The sequence below is a fragment of the Natator depressus genome, chromosome 8 (genome assembly GCF_965152275.1).
Source record: "Natator depressus isolate rNatDep1 chromosome 8, rNatDep2.hap1, whole genome shotgun sequence".
NCBI classification, from domain to species: domain Eukaryota; kingdom Metazoa; phylum Chordata; order Testudines; family Cheloniidae; genus Natator; species Natator depressus.
Genome location: NC_134241.1, coordinates 97,112,897 through 97,131,823, shown reverse-complemented (window position 1 = coordinate 97,131,823; position 18,927 = coordinate 97,112,897). Strand labels below are relative to the sequence as shown.

The following is an 18,927-nucleotide window of genomic DNA, read 5'->3' as shown; positions in this document are numbered from 1 at the left end:
ACAGATCTTACAACCATACAAAGTACAGCAGTGAGTTTGTGACGTGGAAGCTGGAACTGGAGCCCAAACTTTTCCATGCAGAGTCCACCAAAGATTTATTAGATGGAACAGCTTCTACTTTCTGCTGAGAGAGGCTGGATTCAAATTTATGATCTACAGGTGAAAAGCTCTGTGGGTCATTAACAATGTCCTAAAGCATCTAGTCCCACACAAGTTGTAACATTACACCTTCAAGAGTGAGATGCTCTAAGTTTGTTCATTCAAATTCTCATCTTTTTGCATCTAATAAAAGGCAAAGTTTTTATCTCTCTGGACACACAGGCAACATCTCCTATACACGGTTCTCAGCCTCAAAACACAATAAACCACCAAGTGCCCCAGCCCGCTGTCAAATGTTATAGCTCCCATTAACTAAAATACAAACACTCAAATACAGTAAAACAAATATTGACAACTTCCAAATTCTCTTCTAAATACATTTTTCAATATAGAATTGTTCCAACTATTATTCCCAAACTTTATACTAATGTTTGTGGTGTGTATAAACACACACACACACTTACATTGCCTCATGAGTCATCAGCATGGTTTGAACCTATAACCTTCAGGTCCACAGCACAGACCCCTTCCACTTCCACAACAGTTAATGGTAGTGAGAAAGCATTTTTTTTACCCTCTGATTCAGACAGGGAGACACCACCACCTTACCAGTGGGTCACTCAACTATTTGTGAATTAGCACTGGAATACTGGGCATCAGTTTTCCTGGTGTTGATTCCTGGCTCTGGAGGCAAAGCATGATCAAGTGGGTAGACAAAGTATCTATATGTAACAAAAAATTTTGGATCATCTGTGGAGAATAAACCAGTGAATTCTAGATCCAAAAGCACAAATCTGTATTAGTTTACCTAAAGAACCAGATCTGTTAGCATGAAAACAGCAACTGTCATAAACCTCCATATGTGGTCTAACCACTGGAAGGTGACACCAAGCCACACTGTGTTAGTGTGGGTTACACAAGTACATAATTTAGCATGTTCTTTCTGAACAACAAGGTGTCAACTGTTCTACTAGAGATGTGGGAGTTCTATTCCCAACTTATACAAACTATCAGTTATTTTTATCTGTATAATAGGTAAAGCATCGTTACCTCTCCTAACATAGAGATACAGGACCTTGATTAACAATAAGGGCTGTGAAGGGAACAGAAACATTAACAGCAGTCAGTAGAAGAGGTAGGGCTAGAACTCATCAAATCCTGGCTTGCAGCTCAGTACGCATTCCCATTGGCAACAGGACATTGTGTAGGAGAATCCCGCTCTTTTTCTCTCTCTCAGTTTGTTTCCCCCAAATCACAAAGCCAGGAGATTTCTGTATTTTCACAAGATCTCACACATTAGAGGCCAATTACCGGAGATAAATTCTTAGGAATTGGAAACATTGGATTTAAGTAGTGCATTGGCTTTGTGTATATTTCTACACAGGGTTGAATTTCACTTTGAGAAATCATCTATTGCTGTTTATGGGAAAAGCAGATCTTTCTCATAGCCATATTGGGATGACTTGTGTTAAGGAAAACAGTGAACTCCTTTCTAGGAAAGGCTTAGCTCAAACTGTATGTGACATGACCAGGAATAACTTTGGTAAAAAAAAATAACCACTGGGGTCTAGTGGTTTCAGGTTAGTGAGAGTAGCACAAAAATCGGGGAGTAAATTCTGGTCCCAATGAAATACACAGAAAGCCCACTGACTTCAATGGGGCCAAGATTTCAACCCAAACATTCATAGGTAACCAGATGAGATAAGAGACGCCTGAAAAATTAGTATGAATTTTTTTCCTCTTTTTTTAAAGTAAAGAAAATCACAATATTTTAGTATTTGAAAACTCTTACTAAAATACTAGAGTATTAATCTTGAGGGTGATTTTTATAAAGTTAGTGTGAATTTAAATGGGCGATTATGACACAATGATCCGAACAATCTTAAAAGTTCATATATGCTTATATAAGAAAAGAAAGTGTAGCACATTTTACACAGGTTTAGGTGGAATATTCTGTCTTGGTTCTCACTTTACAAGATGTGTAATGTTTAGATCTGTACAATCACCAGAAGTTAAAATAAACATTTTGCACTGCCTGTAAGTTATTTACAATGAACCATTAATTTTTAAACATTCTACTCTAATTGCTAAAAGTGCCATCAATCAATGGCAGAGAATGGTAAATATCAGCAAAATATCAAGAACACCACAATCTTTAATATTAATTTTGTTCCACAAGTAACACCCCCATAAAAATAGAAAACATGATTTTAAAAAACCTCATACATTAACATTGTTTGCATTTTAATTAGAGGAACAAACATAATTCACAGTGTTAAAATTATTCATACCCTCTTGTAACTAAAAATGTGTCCTTGTTAAAAGTGTAAAATGAGATTTCTGCTGGCTTGTATGTGTCTTGTTTCTCACAGTTAAACTGTCACAGCATGAAAACATTCCCCTACTTGTAGAGTTTTAGGTACCTAGTTCCCTAGTGAAAGTGTGCAAAAAGAACTGGAAGAGTTATTGACAATTCAGACAGTATTCCATATTTCTATAAATAAAACTATAAGCAAAGAATCTATTTTAACTCTAAATGCAACAATGTATAAGTAACTATTGACTTCACTGAATTTCCTGATAATGCCAGAAGACTGAAGTCTCTCTGGTTCATAAGAGACTCAAGATGATACAGGAATCCAATTATGGGAAGCCTATTTAGTTGTTCTGTTTGCTAAGCCAAAGGTTAACGAGAACTGCACTGAAAAAACCTCCCGTGGTATTACAAAGTATTTCTTATGCTGCATAAAATGTAAATGAAAAAAGTATTCTAATCAAGTCCTCCTTTAGTTTTTAATTGTGAATTAGTACCATACTTGTATACAATACACAACTCTGAGAACTCTATATAGCACAATCAAAAGTGATTGAAAAAAAAATCTGCCATTAAATTGAAGAGCAACTTAAACAGATAAACTATTACTTAATATATGTAACTGGCAAGTCGAACTTTCCAGATAATTCTCGCTAATGTTAAATCTTCATAGTATTAAGTTATGGCCTCTAATTTCAGATAGAAATTAATTATATTTTTGTTAGTAACACATACAGATCTGTTGACACAGCTGACATGTCTCAGCTGCATCAGATTTAAGCAGTGAGCTTTGAGGACTCTCCTGCCTTGGAGCAGATGACTCAACATTCGCCAATTTCATTAGACATGAAAAAGGGAAAACTTCACCTGCAACAATGTCACTTGTAAAAACAGACTTAAAAACAGATTTATGAGTTTGAGACATGCAGGATATCCCATCTTGCAGGGTGGTTTTCTTTTTGTTTATTTTGCTTTTACTAAAAGCAGCTGTTGGATCCTGAATCAGAAATCCTGGATTTCTAAACCTTTTTGCTTAATTTTAAATGTAAAAGATGCTAAAATGCACCCACACTTCAAAGGTTGTGACTACCTATATGGGACCATATTTGTTATATCAAATAATCATACCTAAAGTCTCGATTTCTGCTCTCCAATACACAGGCACAGATCCCTGCACGTATCTCAAAATTAGCTACTACAGCTGCAAGCACAAACAAAGAGATATTTTGCAATTATGTTAAAAATGTGGTCAGTCTTTGTGTTGCTTCATTGGCTTAAATCATTTACACAACATTTTTTTAAAATGTGGCATTCACCATTCAAACAGCAGCAGTTATTTTTGGAGGACTTCACTAGAAATCAATAGTTATATCTTCAAAGTATTGTTATTTACAGAAGGCAAATTCTTGTTTTATTTTCACTTTACAGAATGTCAGATTTAATCTGCTTTATACTGAACACTTTTAGAAATGTAGCATTTTGTTTTATGCAAAGATTGGTCACTCCCACAAAAGCTTCGTGCGAAGTTAATTAACTACAAGCTCCATTTCAACCTCTTTCTACCTGCAGCCCCACTCACCAGTATTAGCAATGTATTACTTAGGGGAAAATGGAAACAGCTAAAGCAAAAAAGAAAGAAATGCTCTGAAATATATTGTAGGGAGCAATTGTGCATTAGCAGAAGGTGGGATATAATGTCTAGCATCTTTCTACATTTAGACTCTCTATGATTATATGAAATGGTAGGCAAAAATATCTAATTAACTAGTGAGTCAGAACTGTAGCAGAATCAGCCAACAAGAACAAATGAATATTTTCCTCTGATTTTAAATATTGGGAATTTTAAAATTACCAGGTAGGAAATGGAAATAATGTCCTCCCCATTCTAATCAGCTACAAATTTATACGTATTCTGTGTATACTGGTGGCTTAATTTTAGGTACAACCTTTTAAAGTCTTACAGCTGAGTATAGTCCTTGGTTCAGCAAGATAGTGAAGTATATACTTAAACATGCAAGTAGTCCCATTGACTTCAATTGGACGATTCACCTGCTTGAAGTTACACATTTGCTTAAGTACCTTGGTGTATTGGGGCTCTGGGTCCAATTCAGGAATATACATAAACATGTGTTTTAAGTGCTTTTCTAAACAAGGATGCTTTCCTGAATTGGAACCAAAGTGCATACCATCACAAGTACTCCCATTAATTTCTCATCTCAACAAGGGCTTGATCCTTAAGAGTACCAGGCACTTTGGCTCCAACCCAACAATGCACTGAAGCATGCACTTACGTTTGCCCATGCGAATAGCTTCCATGGAACTACTTACATGTTTCAAAAAGAAAAGGAGTACTTGTCGCACCTTAGAGACTAAGGTGCGACAAGTACTCCTTTTCTTTTTGCGAATACAGACTAACACGGCTGTTACTCTGAAACCTTACATGTTTCAGTTCATTGCTGGGATCAGGACGAGGAAGCTCAAAGGATAAAGCCCTAAATTACCTGCACTCTTACCATTGCTGTACTTTCTGAACAAAGGACAATAAAGGCTTTTACCTGAGTTGGATAATAAATCTGTGAACAGTCACATGTTGACTGGAAAAAGTGAAAAGAGGTGAAACTACTTACTGAGTCATCTGTGGCAGAAGGAGGCCAGCCTTCCCACAATTGGTGACGAACAGGGATACTAGTTAGGTCATACACATTCCGCTTTACCTATTAAAAAAAAGTAAACACATGTTTTCAAAATGCACTTAACATAGAATCATAGAAATGTAGGGCTGGAAGGGACCCCAAGAGGTCTTCCAGTCCGTCTGCTTTATTTTCATCACTAGAGGAGGCTTTTTAATTTATATTGATTATTTTTTAAATTACTTATTGCAACATTCAAAAACTCAGATTTCTACCTGAAAGTAAAATGGACTGCTGTTGAAAAAAAAGCTAACCTGGAATCTAAATGAACAAACTGCATTAAACAAACACATTATAGTTTCTTGTTATTATTACTTACAGAGTATCGTGGATGTGCATGACATTTTACAAAACAGATACAGACAGATTTTCCAGCCAGGTGAATTTGGATTGTAAATTAAGAAAACATACCATGGGGGATAGGAAAAGGGGAGAACAAAAAGATAATGTGTTATAAACGCTGCTGGTTAACCTACTCTATTTTCATCCTAGAAATCCTAAATTCCGGGTAGATTTAAGCAGGAATCAAACGTAGCTGGCTACCACATAAATCCGTACATTTTTTTAAAAAGGGGTATCTAAATAAAAATGAAAATATTAAAGAGGGAAACATGAAAATACAAATCAAGAGTAATACTTCCAGTTGGGAAGACAAATGTCATACATTTCCTTTTTTTAAAAAAGGTCACTTATCTTTAAGCCAATTCATTCTGTGTTTTTACTTTTTGCTAAAGACAACTACTGTGAACTAATAAGCTTAAGAAACATGATTGGTTGTCAATTTGAGAGAAGTGTGGAAACTGAAAAGACAGTAGGCAGGACACCACAGAATATGACAATTTACAACCCCACCAAAATTGTAACAAAACTGGCATTCTGTGCCTATTTAAAGCCAGATAATCCTTGTACATTAGTTGCAATTAGCATTTATTTAAAATCACAAACTCATATAATATTTTTTGGTTTAAAATAATTATATAATCTGTCTCACAGACAGAAAGATATCATAGATTCCAAGGCCAGATGGGACCATTGTGATAATCTAGCCTGACCTCTTGTATAACACCGGCCCCAGAACTTCCCCAAAATAATTCCTACAGTACATCTTTTAGAAGATCTAATCTTTATTCAAAAATGGTCAGTGATGAAGAATCCACCGTGACACTTAGTAAATTTTTCCAATGGCTAATTACCCCTCACTGTTCAAAATTTATGTTTTATTTCCAATCTGAATTTGTCTAGCAGTGATATATTTAATAATTCCAAGTATTCTCACAGCCTATGGATTAATTGTTAGGGCTTATTTAGAGCCACCTTATGACTGAATATGTGTAAAGACAGCCTGTGCATAAGTGTATGCAAACATTGCCCCTTTGGATCAGCAATTGGACAGGTAAAGTGCTAACAGCAGAAATCTGAATGCCAGGTTGAACCTTTTGTGGTGTAGAGACCAACAGAGAAACTGAGTTTCCTGAGCTTTTCTTGTCGTCTACCACAGAAAATCATTTTTTACCCAACAAAGCAAGTTACTATCACATCAACACAAATAAACTAAGAGGCATCCTTCACAACCTTCAAACTTACCACTGTGTCACATCAGTAAACAAAACATGTAACACCTGTAATTTGTTACACAGTGCACCACAACTGACAGGTTATAAAGGCTTTAAGGATATAACCTGTTTTAGAGGATGTTTTTTCACCCTGGGTTAAATACACCAGTTGTATTTTGTTTTTAATATACAAAATAGGGAAAAAATCTATTACATGCAACCATAAGGTCTTCCCCACAATATGGGTCATCAAGAGGGTTTGAATCCTAGAATTTTGGACCCCAAGCACAGACCTCTGCCACTTAGATTACAGGAGCAAATATTACCCTCTAGATAGTGGTTTTCAATCTGTGGTCCGCGGACCTCTGAGGGTCTGCAGGCTACATCAGATATTTCCAAAGGGGTCTGTCCCTCCATTCAAAAATTTTTAGGGGTCTGCAAATGAAAAAAGGTTTAAAACCACAGCTCTACATAGAACCACCACTAGAGGGGGATTTGACACTTTGCCAGTGGATTACACAGCTATTCGCTAATCAGCAGTAGAATATTTGTTTTTATGCTGTCTGGACAGTGTAGAGGCCACCAAGTGCATTATGTGCCTCCATGATGTACAGTCCTGAACCAAATCTGGTACATTATGAGGTAGAATGCCTGTTGGCTTTCCCATTCTGTTTTCATTGGATAGAAGCCAAAGATGGTTCTCACAATGAAGTTAGTAGGTATTCAGAACAAATGACCATATCACTTTAGCGAGCACTGGGTGACCATTTGAAAGAGCAGGACCTCTTTAAATTAGAAGACAGATCTGTTCATTCAACTTGAATTCAAATCATTTGAGAACTTAAGATTTCTGATCTCCAATATTCTACATAAAAAAAAAATAAGGCAGAATTCTGGAGATCATAAATCTTGACTTCTGTTCCTAGATTTGGGAAGGGCATGTCATGTAGTGGTTAGAGGTAAAATCACTAAAATACATTCAACCTGAAAGGCAGTGTAGCTGAGTGGATAAGATACTGGAGACTTGGATTCTTATCCCAAATCTATTTGAAGTGACCTCGAACACCTCTCCATTAGTTTGTTTGTAAAATCACAAGGGCTAATACTTAACTGTTTTCTAAGGTTGGGGCATGAGACTTAGGTCAATAAGAAGGTCTGTGAAGTGCACAGAAATACAAACAACGGTCAAAAGAAGAAATCTCTGACCTGCCTCACAACTCACTGCACTCCCCTAGGCTAACGGGGTTCGCTCTCTCTCAGAACACTACCTGCTCTTCTGGTGCAGTGGAACAGGCAGCTGGATTCAGCCAAAACGGAGACTATCCAGCGAAATCCGGTACACATGAAAGATTAGCTAAGTGTATAGCGGACAAAAGGTGCTTCTTAACCAACCATTCTGATAGAGGAAAAACATGTTTGTTTTACTGTAATGCAACAAAATAAACCAATTCCAGCTACTACGTAGTAGTTGAAATCAAATCATGTAATATATTTATCTGTTGCCTGTCATGACTCCATCACAGAGGCAGAGATGAGGTTGCCATTACAGCAGGGATTCAGCCTCTTTCTTACTTATAAAGAATAGATAGTGTATTCTCACCAAAATTATAGCATTTATTTTTTGAATATAGAATGAATTTTCTGAAGATTTATTCGTTAAATCTCTTAGTTTGTAAATTATAATTAAATTTAAATTAATATTTAATTAAATATAACTAGGGTCAGACTTTTTTTGTATTTTTCTGGAATCATCTGAACAGAAGAAAAGCACATAGACGCGTCAAACTTTCCATATAGTTCAAGCTCACTGAAACCATGTGTTTGGGCTACACTTGCAGAAATCAAGCTGTAATCAAACAAAGTTATTAATGATGGTGTACCTAATTGTTATGATTATTATAAATATGGAGAGAGAGGATTTACACACACACACACACCCCAGTCCTTGAAAGGTTCCTCATGGCACTGCTGTTTCAGCTCCATTGCACACCAAGGCAGCACTGCTGGGGGAGCTGAGGCAGGAACACAGGAGAGTCCTTAAAGCATGGAGTCACTTGTGTCCAGAGACTCCATTCCCCATCCCTAGATCTGCCCTTCATGGAGCCAGAACCAGATTAACCCATAGGCAACTAGGCATGTACCTACAGCCCAGATTTGTGTTTTGGTTCCCTAGAGCAAACTGAAAAAGCTGCAAATGCCACTCACTCAAGTGAGTGAAGTTCTTTCAGTTTGCACATGCAAATCTGCACCAGAGGATGAGTAGGCAGAGACAGTCCTCACACACAACTAAAACTCACTTTCCCTTTCCCAACAAAGCCAAAGAGAGAGGAAGGCATGGGTAAAGAAATTACTTGCTTCTCCAGCAGCAACAACTGATGGGATGGGAATTTACTACAGTGACATGTATGCAAGGGAACATCATTTAGGTATATAATTTTTCCCTTCTTCCATTTATCAGCTGTTTGTTGTTGTTCATATTAGAAGGTAGGGGCCCAGAAATGTATGTTTGCCTAGGGCCCTATGATGGCTTAATACAGCCCTGTATGTAGTATTGGTCTGCCTAATAAAGTCCTTTAACCCACACATTAAAATGCATTAGTAAATAAATATTGATGGTTTCTTTTATATGGTTATGGATAAGTTTTAGTACACTTGTGTGGAAAAGTTAATATTCTTAACAGACTTAGTATGTGTATAATTTAAATTTTCAGTACATATAAGTTAATGATAAGGGTGGGTAAAAATTGATTCTTTTCATTTAAATTAAAAGATTATTTAAAAAAAATAAACCTATTCAAAATTAAATTTAAAATTCACAACCTATGTTTAGTCCTAAATGTTTTTTAATTAAAATATTTAAATTAAATACAAAAAAATTATTAAGCAGTTCATATTTGCTGCCAAATTTTAAAGAAAGTCAAATCAGTGAACTTGTGGAAGTCATGGGCTAAGCACCTGAAACCAGAGTTCATTGAAGGTCATACCAGCTTTTGACAGAAGTAATTTCTTCTGTAGGTACAGAGTGACTATTTTCCTCATTTCAGTTTATTCAACTAGTTCAGTTCAATGAGCAATTCATTCAAAGTTAAGAAACGAACTGGGAGTTGAAAAAACAGGAAAGTATGATTTTCTCTTCCAATCTCTGAATTAAAACTATGTGTGAGAGGATGAAATCTACTCGTTCTAAAATCTTGGTGTCCAGAAACAATCAGTTCAATTCACTAACTACAGATAAAACTTCCTTTGTTTAACAAATCAGTTTTGAATGCAAAATAACATTTTGATAAACATTTTAATGTATCCGGCACATTTAAGGTAGTTTTATTTAATTAATAAAAATTAAAGTGCTGGGTTTTGTGCATTTTTAATTAAATTTGAACTTCCATCCATAGAGAACTTGGCACATGTTACAAGTAAAAAAAAAAAATGTAAAATTAAGAATCTGAATAATTGCAAGCTAAGCTATTCATTGCTTAAATAAGTGTTTATAGATATAGTATATCCTCCTGGTTAGCAAAAAGAAGCACCAAATTTAGTGTAAAGGGAATATTTAGTTGCAAATCAACGTTTTAATGGTTACCAACCAATGAGACTCAACCTTTCTTTAGAAAAATAAATAAAAAGCACCAATGCAAAACATGATTAAAGTTAATTATTTAACTCAAAGGTTTGCTGTTTGCTGATTTAAATCACGATTAAAATTGATCATTTAAACCAATTTGATTTAAATCAATCCACCCTAACGATAAAAAATTCCCGATGACACCATGAGGGAAAAAATGATTTTAATATGATCTGGGACTACAAACAGTAAAATGCATTAATCAGAAAGGTATCAATATTATTTATTGACACTACAGGACAAAGTTAATGTTGTTGAGCTAACTGTGTGTTTCCATATCTTACCATATTTGGATTTCTTTTAATTTTTAATCTTAACTCTGAATTTTCTGAGTTTGTAACTCCATCTTAATGTAGTTTTTTGACTGGTAATATTGCCACTTTTAAATAAAAAACAACGTTTAGTAATTTATTTTATTTTAAACACAGAATGCCAATGTATCAGGCTGACTAGTAATTACAGCATTTTGTATCTTATTACCCTTCATCATATGTAAAAATGTTATTTTTTCAAAGAAATACGAATATACTTTCACTGTTAAAAAAAAATGCAACTCAATCCATTTTTAAAATCTTCCCACATACACCTGTGAGAGATGAACTGATGTGTGAAAGCTGTGTAGCCTGGAACATGGTCTGATCCCCACTCAGTTTCAAACAAACAGCTTTTCTTCAATGCCTCTTAACAAGAGACCAGCCTGCTGTGCAGCATTTATTTCACAGTCATATCAAGGTTAAGAGATGTCATTACTGAGAAATGACCCCACAACATCCCATCCAAATGTAACTACGCTAATCTGAGATCTATTTGTTGGGTCTTGCCATGCCAGTTTTACAGCATTAAATATAAGAAAAAAGAATACCTTTTGTGGGACAAATATCCTTCAATCACATATGGAAAAGATCTTGTTAAAAATTATTTCCATAAAATGAAAGTGTTTCAGACTTAGAATCTACTATTAACTATTTTACAATCACAAACAAAACTTATTTATGGTCAAATGTGGTCAATAAAACTAACAAAATTGTTTTTAAAGAGCCCTCTGAAGTAAAAATAAACAACTCTGGAGTTGGATTCCTTACATTCCATTTTAATTCCAAAGTACAACACTACGGCATTATGAAATAAACAGTATTTTCCTTCTTCATTAACTCATCTGTAACTGCACTGATTTCAATAACATTCCTCTGCTATTCTAAGCTTGAAAGGCATGCTCTGGTTATAGTGTTATGTTGGTATAAAGCACAATGCCAGACTGATGTGCTGAACAAAAGTGATCAAAGTTGAAGTAATTTTAGCCAACGCACAAGCATTCTGCTGTATTATTCTACCAGAATGACATCTGTTGAGCAACTCGTCACAGAATAAACTAGTTGTTGTAGACAGGCCTTGTCTGGCAGGGTACCATGTAAAACATATTAGGGTAATGTTTGATTAAACAAACTGCTGGGGCTAAATTCATAACTGGATTTTGAAAACATGCCAAAATAGTCCTTTTAAAAACCACAAACAGTTAAAGGAAAAAATAAGTTTGTTTTTTAAATATCATGCCATCTTTATTAATGCTGTAACTATTTAAAGGATTTCCCTTTATTTGGTCATTCCAATGGCATTAAAAAAAGAAAAGCAAAAAAGTTTCAGAGGACAGGAGAGTTTGCTAATAAACTGTGAAACTTCCCTCATATTTATTAGCTGTTTCAACATAAAGCTGTAATTCTGTAGGGGCGAGAAAGACCTAAACATTACACATAAACCAAAGCAAAAATTATTTTAAAAGCAGCATGCTAGGCCAGTGGAATAAAAATATACAGCTATATTCTAGATGCAACTGATTAATTTGAGTCAGCATACAAATGGATAATAGACCCACTAGGTTTCCAAGAGAGAGGTGGTGGGTTGGGTTTTGCTAACAAGCTCATTTGCCATTAGTAGAGAGAGTGAAATCTTTACAGACTTGGTGAGCTTTTTGGTTCATCCACATTTACTTTGATCAGTAGGAAAGAATAATTAGCAGTACTGGCGCAGCCCAAAATCTGTATTCTTTTCATAACACCTAGATACCATGGCGACTGCATATTACAGATGGTAGATACAATGTCTAGATGATAATCTCAATACATGATTATTTAAAACCAAATTAATACGTAAATGTTTCATTGGGTCCCAGAACTTTAACTATTAAAAATATCAATTTTAATCACAAAATTAACCAAAAATGCTGTATTAACCTTTCTGCGGATGGAGACTCTTTGGGGATGGAGACATAATTCCTCCCAATGCATTCGAGACAACTGAACTCCCCACATCAGAACATTTTCATGTGGATGGAGGCGCAGGGGTAACAAGATACGCATGTTGATGTTGAGGAGCCCAAAGAAGGTAACAGACTGAAGCATGTTACAGGACTTAGGCAAATTTCTATTTTATTTTCTCTTGCACTATTTTTTAAAAAACAGTCATAAATATTTTGTCTAAGAAGGCATGTTCACAAAAAAATTCTTTGTTTGCAGATACCAAATTGAGCCAATATTCAAGGTTCTTCTTTGTCCGTGCTGGTCAGGACACAACAGGTTATAATTCACCCCAATGCATGACACAAAGGCTCTACTACACAAGGTTAAGTGATGTAAGTCTTCTAAGGGTCTTCTGTACTTCGGTGAATTTCACCCAAACGTAGTCAATTTCTCATCTTTTAATTAGAAAATTTGAAATCTAGCCTAATGAAATCTCTCATCAAATTTTAAAAATTAAAATTTTACAACTTAATCAGCAAAATTTGGTCATGCCTGTAACTACATCTTTGAATTAAAAAAAATCACATCCAAGTCAAGCCATAGTAATTTCCAGAGGGCTGTTTTCTGCATATCTAGGTACAGTGTTATTGAAATAAATGTACATAATGAACTATTGTTAGCTTTAATAATATTAAATATAATTTATGCAAATCTTTAAATTGGCTGAGAAGCTGAAGGCTGTTCCAGGCATCTAGTCAGCATGAAAGACACTGCAAAAATGAGAGCGTGAAAGAGAGACAAAAGGAGCAATAAAGTGAGAGGACTGTGAGGAATGTGGAATGCAAGAGGGGGGTGTACAAGGAAATGAGCTCATATGCAGCCAAGGCCAGATTGCATAGAGCACTGAAGGAGAGGATGCTACTTTGACGCTGTAACAGAATGGAAGCCAAGTCAATACAGCACATTTTGGGGGGAGAGGGCAGGGGCAATGTGAGAAAAATATGAATTAAGCACCAGTCTAGAAAGAGATGAGAAAAGGGGCGACCAAAAAGGATCCAGTTATAGTAATCAAGGCTATAGGTGACCAAAGCATAGACAAGGGTTTTAGCAATGGGGATAGCGAAGAAAGGGCGGATCTTGACAATATTACAGATGAAGGAGCAATGGGATTTAGCAAGAGTCTGATGCAGAGAAGAGAGCCGCAGATGATACAAGCTCATGAGCCTATGAGACTGGAAAGCTAATGAAGTTAAGAGTTACAGATAAGGGAGATAGGTCAGGAAAAAAGGTTACAGTTGGTAAGACATATTTGAGATGTTCAAAGGGCACCTAAGAGGATCTTATAAAAACATTTTGAGATCTAAGAATGGCCAGAGGTATTGAGCTGGGCAGGTTGATTTGGGAGATATGCACACAGAAGAGATAGTTAAAACCATGGGAGCAGATACAGTCACACTAAGATAGCACAGGGGCAGACGATGAGGCAATCAGTAACAGAATCCTCAAGGACACGGAAGCTGGGGAGGAGGAGTCACGAAAGAACAGGACGTTGATAGAGCAGTCAGCAATATAGAGAGAGAGGAATCAGGAAACAGAGAGTCAAAGAAGCCAGGAGAAAAGAAAGCTAAGAGAAGTTATCAGCAGTGCTGACCACAAAAGAAAAACTCAGTAACAGAGAAATCTTTTCAACTTGGTCAGGAAAAGGCGATTGGTGGTCAATCAGAAATAGAGTTATTTATCTTTAATATAAAGTATGAATTACAATGACTTCAGGCAGCTATCTGCTGCACAGGAATCACTGTGAATGTCAACAACCATGGCAAAACTTCCAGTTAAAACAATGGGAGCTTTGCCTAAATAAAATGAGCATGATTCTGCCCAGGATCAAACAGTTCAAAATTTTTGTAAATTGTCTCCTTGGTCTTGGCTTGGAGGAGCAAGGGCCAACAGAATCAAGGAATTAACCAATGATGCAATGAGAACTGGAGAGGGGGAAGAGAGATTGAGAGCACAAATTGGAGATACAAATATTGGAAGGTCTAGGGAACAAGGAGACTAGGCAAGGAAGCTAAATGCCAGGAGGACAGAAAAAGTCAGATGATTAAAGATTGTGGAATAATGTTATTCCTACAGTGTGTTCTTATGATTTTTAATTTACAGTTTCCAAAAAACTACAAGTTTAAAATCCATAATTCCCCCATACACTGCACATTATACTAAGAAACTACATTAAATCCCTGTCAAATTTAGCATATCAATAAATGTTTTAAAGCAATGCATTTAAAAAGGTATACATATTACAGATTATCCTAGTGATGTTGCTAGTTCCTTAGGGCCAATGTCTGACCTTGTAAGTCTTAAAGTATAATCAGCTTCTGATATCTAGCATCTTGCTGATATTTAAGTTATTTCATACAGTGTATCTTGTAACTGACTTCAAAATCAGATTTTTTAAAACAATTTTGTCCACTTCTGAGACAGTTCTTACAATTGGAGTGGTCAAGAGAGTTTTTCTTTTTGTTTGCTGTGCTGAAATTCTTAGTTACAATTACATTTGTATTTGATTCATTGTGTTGGAACCTAAAGAAGAAAATATCTCTAACAAAAAAAGCTAAAAACTGGACCAGATGCAACAGAGAAGAAAAAGTATGATTATTAGGTAATTGGCAATTGGCAATTTTTTGTTCTGTTCTTCATAGTGTTCTGTATCTCTTCATACAAACCAGAATTCAAACAGTTGTTAAACTATGATATCTACACTAATTAATGATTTATAAGATTAGGCAGCACTTACTTTAAATACATTTTTTGCTTTTAGTATCTCTGATAAGACTTTATTCTTTTCTGTTTTGTAACTTTTCCCCATTAATATGTGAAACTGCCTTTCTGTTTAGTGTAGGAGAGAAAAAACTGTATTGTTTGCTCTGTTTTAACAATTTAAAATGAAATGAACAAAACCCTCAATACTTCTATACTATTTACATGTACAGCTATTTCCCGCACAATTAAGATTTTGTAACAAATTAACTACAAAATTTAAGGGTTTTTTTTAAATCAAAACACTAATAAGGTTTCATATTGCCTAAACTGAGCTCTCAGGAATTATTTTAAAATCCAATTTACTATTTCCACTTTAGAAAATTACAACACAAAAAGTCATTAGAAAAATCTCTGCTAAACCTTCACATTCCACCTATCCATAGTGAAACAGTTCATTTTATGTACCAAATTGTATGTCCACTTACAAGTTCAAAATGGTTACTTTTGATTACATGGAAATTTGTCAAATCAAATACAGAAAAACATTTTAAATTACTGTTACAAATTGGGTTTTGCCACATTGTAGAACTCAGGTTATGTAAACATTTCCTTTGGAAAGCTTGTTGAGTTTATTACATAACTGTAACGATGGTCTCTGCTCTGGAAATTAGTATGCATGAATTCCAGCCAGAGATTCTTCCTTTTCACAATTTAAAGAAGCAGCTACACTTAACCAATCTAAGTAATGAAAAAAAGAAATAGAAGCATGAGACACTTTTCAGGCTTTTCAATTCTCATGCTTTAGGGGAAAATTATTCCTGGGCTCATAATTTTGCAGGCTATTATTATATTAAAATAAACCACTGCCTTTGGGTATTTGAGGAAAGATGTACAATTTTACATTGTACATTATGCAACATTTCCCACAAAAAAGATTTTAGAAATAGGTATACTGGGGAGGGCTGTCAAATGTTCCCAATATACTCCACAATAGTTAGCGGCACAGATTATTTATTTATTTATTTTGTGAAGGGAAAAGGAGGAGGTAGAAGGATATAAATACAGAATACATTTCTTACTTTGCCATTATTATGGATAGACTTAAAAATCGGGGAGGGAGGGCAAGGTTTTCAGAGAAGTGAATGCTTAGGTAAACAATAAACTTAGATGGATCACCATGCTCTCAAGTTTTGGTGAAACTAATTTTATTGAAGAAAACATACTGGATATGTAGAAATGCCTATTCTATACAAATTTCTGTATGCAAGCAGTCTGCTACAAAGCAGTGGATGATTTTTCAAGACACACACTTGAGAGGTAGATCAACTTCAAGTTCACATGCACAACAATTACCTTGACTCAATATAGCATCACATCATCTGGATAACTGTCAATGATCAGTACAGTGTAATTGTAGCCATGTTGGTCCCAAAATATGGTGGGTTAGATAACAGAAGTTGGTCTAATAAATTATATTAGACCTCACTCACCTTGTCTCTCTAATGATCAGGACACTCAGAATAATCTAAATTTCAAAAAGGTACGTGAAAAGGAAGTGGATTCCAGTTAACTGATGCAAAAACCTAGAGACTACAGAAGGCTCCTACATTTCTATTAATTTTAAAAGCCATTTGTTTACAATAAACTACATTTCACTTCAATGGTCCACTCACCTAAAATTTCTAAACTCCTCCCAGTGTAGTCGCACTATTCCTCTGTATGCTATACCTCCTGTTTTGATGTCACCAGACATATATAGCCAGTACATTTAAAATTAATTACAATTTATCAACATCTTATACACAAGAGTTCCCTGATACTCCTTTCATCAGCAGAAATACGAATTATAACCCCTTGCAGTTTCCTGAACAAGTTTACTATACAAGCTTTTATACTTTTTAGTATCCCATTTCATTGTCTCTATTTGGTCTTTTGGCCCGATATTTAAAAAATAATCTCATTTCTCTATCTGAGAGACCAACATATTTTTATCTAAATGGAACTCTGCTATATCATATACCAGAAGAATATTTTTATATAAACAATAAATATAAAATATATATAAACAAAAAAATAAACATAAATCCACAATAAAATAACCCATTGGTCATTCTAAACAAGCTTTGGAGAGACCTGTATAGAACAGCTAAATTGAAGACACATCCTGAAATGTCTGAGGAGAACATTTGAACTTTGCAAAAGCTAAAACTATTCTAGCACCTCTATAAGATGAGTAACAGAGAAGAAAATAATCCAGTAGTTCGCTCTGTAGTCTTTTTGGGGGGTTGGGGAGAGAATATGACCCCAGCTCTTGGACTGATCTTTTAAAAGAAAATATGAAATGACCTTTAAAAATAAAAAAATCAGACTACTGTTTTGAATGACTTTTCCATCTGATATAAGAACAGTATTGCTGTTATAATAATTTACTATTAGTATAATGCCATAGATGCACATGGTACAGAAGAGGAGGGTGGCTGTGCCAAACAAATGACAGGTGCCCTGCCCCAAAAGACTTACTATCTAAGGGCACCTGCAGGAGCATTACAAAACAAACAGCACAATATAATACATACACGGAGAAATGAAGAGTCATTTTAGTTAGACTGCCTTACAGAACAGGTGAGCTTTGAAGAGCATAATGGAGCTTTGCAAATGTTAGTCAAGATGCTACTGAAGGCCTACCTGACAGTGTGAAAAAGGGGTGACCTGCTGTGTCACCACAGTCAAGTCCTTAACCTCTCAGTGCCTCAGTTTCCTATATGTAAAGTGGGGATCTTGCAAAGTATTTTAAAATTTATGGAGGAAAAGTGCTACATACGAGCTAATTATTAATCTTTATATCAGAACTGGAGATCTTTTCTAAAAGACATGCTATAGTTCAAACAGAAGTTATGGGTTTCTGGGCTTGATGCAGAAATTATTGGGTCAGGATCTATTGCCTGTGTTATGCAGAGGTCAGACTACACAATAATTATTCATATTACCCTAGCACCTAGGAGCCCTAATCACAATGGTCCCCATCAGGCTTTAAAATCTGTGAACTTATGAATTATTAGATGTAGGTAGAAGTCAAGACTGGAAGTGACTAAAAGTGAAAAGGAAAAGCTTAAATTTAGAGAGAAACTGATGAGAAGCCAGGTTCTCAAGAAACTGAGGAGAGGGGCAAGAGTGTTCAAAACAAGTGGGAAAGGAAACTTATTTTGGCAGCAGCATACTGGGTAGAAAGACAGATGGGAGGTTGGATTAAACAAGGTATGACATAATTAGAGTGTGAACTAGTTGTGGCACTGGGAATTGAAAGGGAAGGATGCTTGGGACTGAGATTTAGTAACATGACCATCTTGTCTATGTCAGATTATGTAAAAACTCCCCAAGCTACTAGTACCAGTTATTTTGTTAACATAACTCATTTAAAGAATGTGTGACTTTTTAAAGTACTGCCATCAGTAAATCTTGGTCATGTTAGTAAGTCTCCATCTTGACTAGCATATGCAAAGCTCTAAGTGAGATTGCTTAATGGTACATTTTATCTACACGTTCAGGCATTTTGTGAAAGATGACAGGCAACTGGTAGCAAGTAGTCTATTACAGGATAAGCACTCTGTCATATAGATCATTATCCAGGACTGACTGCCCCTTTTACAACAATTCA

General features: G+C 35.4%; 1 protein-coding gene across 1 annotated transcript in view; it reads right to left on the bottom strand.

Annotated features, from left to right (window-relative positions):
• The window catches only part of FAF1 (Fas associated factor 1), a 301,930-nt gene that overhangs the window by 137,652 nt on the left and 145,351 nt on the right, over nt 1-18,927 (bottom strand). Inside the window, exon 8 of the mRNA XM_074961760.1 lies at nt 5,041-5,127. Within this exon, the coding sequence (XP_074817861.1) occupies nt 5,041-5,127 (87 nt within the window). The remainder of the gene's footprint in view (nt 1-5,040; nt 5,128-18,927) is intronic.